The 4,058-nt window shown below is 37.3% G+C and overlaps 1 protein-coding gene across 1 annotated transcript in view; it reads left to right on the forward strand.

Annotated features, from left to right (window-relative positions):
* The window catches only part of LOC107685566 (ankyrin repeat and IBR domain-containing protein 1-like), a 34,711-nt gene that overhangs the window by 6,889 nt on the left and 23,764 nt on the right, over positions 1 to 4,058 (forward strand). The window contains exons 3-5 of the mRNA XM_016482200.1: positions 1,798 to 2,098; positions 2,975 to 3,157; positions 3,350 to 3,467. Of these exons, the coding sequence (XP_016337686.1) occupies positions 1,798 to 2,098; positions 2,975 to 3,157; positions 3,350 to 3,467 (602 nt within the window). The remainder of the gene's footprint in view (positions 1 to 1,797; positions 2,099 to 2,974; positions 3,158 to 3,349; positions 3,468 to 4,058) is intronic.

Here is a 4,058-nt window from a genome sequence, read left to right on the forward strand (position 1 = left end):
AGTGACGATGTGACACTGCCTCGATTGTGCAAGTGACAATTCCTGTGTGTGGTGATTTGAAGCCATTTGCGTATTTTGAGAGAGAAAGAAAGAAAGTGAGAGAGAGCGTGTGGCGATTCACTCACGCTGTTTGTGAAGTTACGTCTCACACAAGGTTTTCAAATTACTTTATTATTAAGTTATTTAATGAAGAAATATAGAATTATAATTATTTCACCCGCGCCGGACAGAGGCTGAGACAGTGCCGCTGCATGCTATGCCAAACCTCTCACGGCAGCATCATCAGCTTGAGATCGTTTTTTTTTTTAGATCGGCCTTTATCGGCCGATAGTGATCGGTAGCCGATCAATCGGAGCACCGCTAGTTAAAGAGATAGTTCACCCAAAAATGAAAATTCTGTCATTAATTACTCACCCTCATGTTGTTCCAAATCTGTAAGACCTTCGTTCATCTTCTGAACACAAATTTAAGATATTTTTGATGAAATCTGAGAGCTTTCTGACCCCACATAGACAGCAACGCAACTGAAATGTTCCCAGGCCCAGAAAGGTAGTAAGGACATTGGTAAAATAGTCCATGTGACATTAGTGGTAACCGTAATTAACGAAGCTATGAGAATACTTTTTGTGTGAAAAGAAAAGAAAAATAATGACTTTATTCATCAGTTCTTCTCCCCTGAGTTACTGTCTTCTGCCATTTTGGATAGAACCATGACGTGTTGTTTGTTGTGTTGTTTACATACAGTGTAAAGCACGCGCATGCGTCGTGGTACTCTCCAAAATGGTGGCAGACGGGATGAGGAGGAGAAGTATTGTTGAATAAAATCTTTATTTTTGTTTCTTTGCACACAAAAAGTATTCTCGTAACTTCGTAAAATTCCAATTGAACCACTGATGTCACGAACTGTTTTACCTATGTCCTTACTACATTTCTGGGCTTGGAAACATTTCAGTTGCATTGATGTCTATGCAGGGTCAGAAAACTCTCGGATTTCATCAAAAATCTTCATCAAAAAGGTTTTACGGGTTTGGAACCACATGAGGTAATTATAAGTAATTAATGAGTAGGCCTAATTAATGACAGAATTTGCATTTTTGGGTGAACTATCCCTTCAATACCTCATGACATTTTTAGTGTCATTAAACTATAACCTTTATTGGAAATGGTATATATATTTTCAAAGCCATATGAAACCAACATGAATACAGAGAGAAGATTTTGAAGAATTTGGTTTTAAGCAAAATTATTCCATTTCCTTATTACAGACACTCTTATATTTCAATGACCCGCAAAACATTTGAATCTGACACACACATCTGTCAGGCTCCAAGCAGAATTTTATAAATGATACAACATTTCCTTGGTTCTTAAATGCTTTCAAACTGTTAGAAGTACTCCGATCATGTACACAAATCATCACATTCTGCTGTTTTTCCTGCCCAGTGTGAAACTCTTTGGCCTAAAAAGTGTGGAGTTTTAGGGGCCAATCTTTGAAAGTTATTTTAAGGCAAAACAGCTGTTTCAACTGCAAATGTGCTGAAGATTCTGGGTCTGAATCAGCAGGCCAGTGTTGCTCAAAATTTATAGTTGTTGGAAAGAGACTCATGTTAGTTTGCTTTTGGAAAGTTATATGTTCTGTATGGGGGTGGTGTAAAAATAATCATTGGCATATTGTTATTGTCAGAATTTCATTATCAATACATCCCTAAAATCTGGTTTCTTAAAGCAAAACCAATTGAGAACCAATGACTGCTAATTTTGTTTTCATTTGTCATCCACCATGCCATAATTTCACAGGTCCTTCCTCTTCAGCAAGGACGGGAACCCCAACAAACGTAACATGCACAATGAGACCACACTGCATGTGTTATGCATGGGGCCAAATATCTTGCTATCCGAAGGGGTGCTGCAGCCGCGACTAGCCCGTCCCTATGAAGATGAACGCAGACGGGCTGAGTGCCTCCAGATGATCCTAAAGTGGACCGGCGCCAAACTGGACCGTGGTGAATATGAGAGTGCTGACGTCAGTGCCACCGATAACAAGAAAAACACACCACTACACTACGCTGCTGCCTCAGGGATGAAGACGTGTGTGGAGGTACATGTAGCACGATTATCAAACACTGTCGATACATACAGACACAGTTGTGTCCAAAATCATTCTGATTCACTCTTTCCATATAGTGAACTCGATATAGTGAATAGGAAACAATTTTTGGACACAGCACCTGACTACACCAGAATAGGTGCAGCACTAGGAATCTCTCTGTAATGGCAAAACTGTGGAGACATTTTAATCGTTCATGTTAATATCATATTGCACACCCCTATCTCCATTTCATTGGGTTACCTTTTTTGACCACCTGGCTAGTTGGCACAAGGTGATTTGAAATTGAGATCCCTGATCTGGAACATTTGGGAATCTTTGTTTTGACAATAGAAATGATTAAACAGTTTTTATTCTAAAAAGTGTTTATTGGGTAACACTTTATAATAAGGGTTCAATAAGGTTAACATTAGTTAATACATTATACATAAATGCATTGAACAGCATGCTTTTCTTTTAATTATTTTATAGGTAATGTTAAATAATAAATATACGATTGTTCATTGTTAGTTCATGTTCATAACAGGTGAACTAATTTTAAATAATTTATACATCTTGAAAAGTTCAAATGTATTCAGGTATATACAAATAAAAAAGGCAATTTAGATTAAAATTAGATGAATAAATGCTGTAACGTTTTTTATTAATTGTTTCATGTTGATTGTTGCATTAACTGATGTTAACATATATAACTTTATTGTAAAATATAACTGATTTATGTTTTGAAACTTCCTGGAATTGATCTTCAATACTTTACCTGAACTCAAACACACAAAAAATTCTTCCACATCTACATTTCACAAAAAAATGTTTTATGTTCTATTGATCTTTCCTTTGTATATTAACAGTATTTCCCTCTTCCTGCAGTTTCTGGTGAAGCGTGGTGCAGACCTGTTTGCAGAGAATGAAAACAAGGAGACCCCATGTGACTGTGCAGAAAGGCAGCACCATAAGGAGCTTGCACTCAGTCTGGAGTCTCAGATGGTCTTCTCCAGTGACCCCCATGCAGAGGATATTGAGGCAGAGTATGCAGCCTTAGACCGCAGGGAGGTGAGCTCTCCAAATAAACTCTGGATTTTCTTGTGACATTAACATTTGTCTCAAGCCCTGGTGTCCAGATGTGTCGGATTTTAATCTGCATTTTTTAGACCAATAAAAATAGAAGAGTTTGATGCAGATGTCTGAATACTGATTTCGCTCTTGATTCAATGTTTAACACGTAACCGTGTGACTGCGTTTCAGTTTTATGAAGGTTTGCGAGTGCAGGACCTCAGGAGACTGAAGGACATGTTGATAGTTGAGACGGCAGATATGTTGCAAGCTCCTCTCTTCACCGCAGAGGCTCTTCTTCGGGCACATGGTATGATTGTGTCAAACACTCAAAGATATTATATTCACTGTTGTTGGCTGGCCCAAATTTAATTTTGGTCAAATTTGTTGAGAGTTGGTAGCTGAAAACTCGGTTTGGTTTGGTTTGCTGGTAACACTTTAGTATAGGGACCAATTTTCATTAACTAGTTGCTTATTAGCGTGCCTGTTTTAACATATTGGCTGTTTATTAGTAGTTATAAAGCACATATTCTGCATGACCATATTCTACATCCCTAATCCTACCCCGTACCTAACCTTAACAACTACCTTACTAAATATTAATAAGCAGCAAATTAGTAGTTTATTGAGGCAAAAGTCTTAGTTATTAGTTTGTTAATAGCGAGAATTGGACCTTAAAATAAAGTGTGACCGGCTTGCTTGTTCTGGTTTGGTTTTGTTTGGTTTATTCTGTTGTTTTTTTTGACAGCCAGTGACCATCATGCATTTGTATTTTATGGAAAAGATCAACTTTGATATTTTGGTTACACTTTAGAATAGGGTTGGGTATGGTTTTTTTTTTTTATGATACCGGTGCCAAATCGATACTTGAAAAAAAAAAAAAAAAAAAAATCCCAAAAAA

This window comes from Sinocyclocheilus anshuiensis, unplaced genomic scaffold, assembly GCF_001515605.1.
Source record: "Sinocyclocheilus anshuiensis isolate Anshui unplaced genomic scaffold, SAMN03320099.WGS_v1.1 scaffold185, whole genome shotgun sequence".
In the NCBI taxonomy this organism is placed as follows: Eukaryota; Metazoa; Chordata; class Actinopteri; order Cypriniformes; family Cyprinidae; genus Sinocyclocheilus; species Sinocyclocheilus anshuiensis.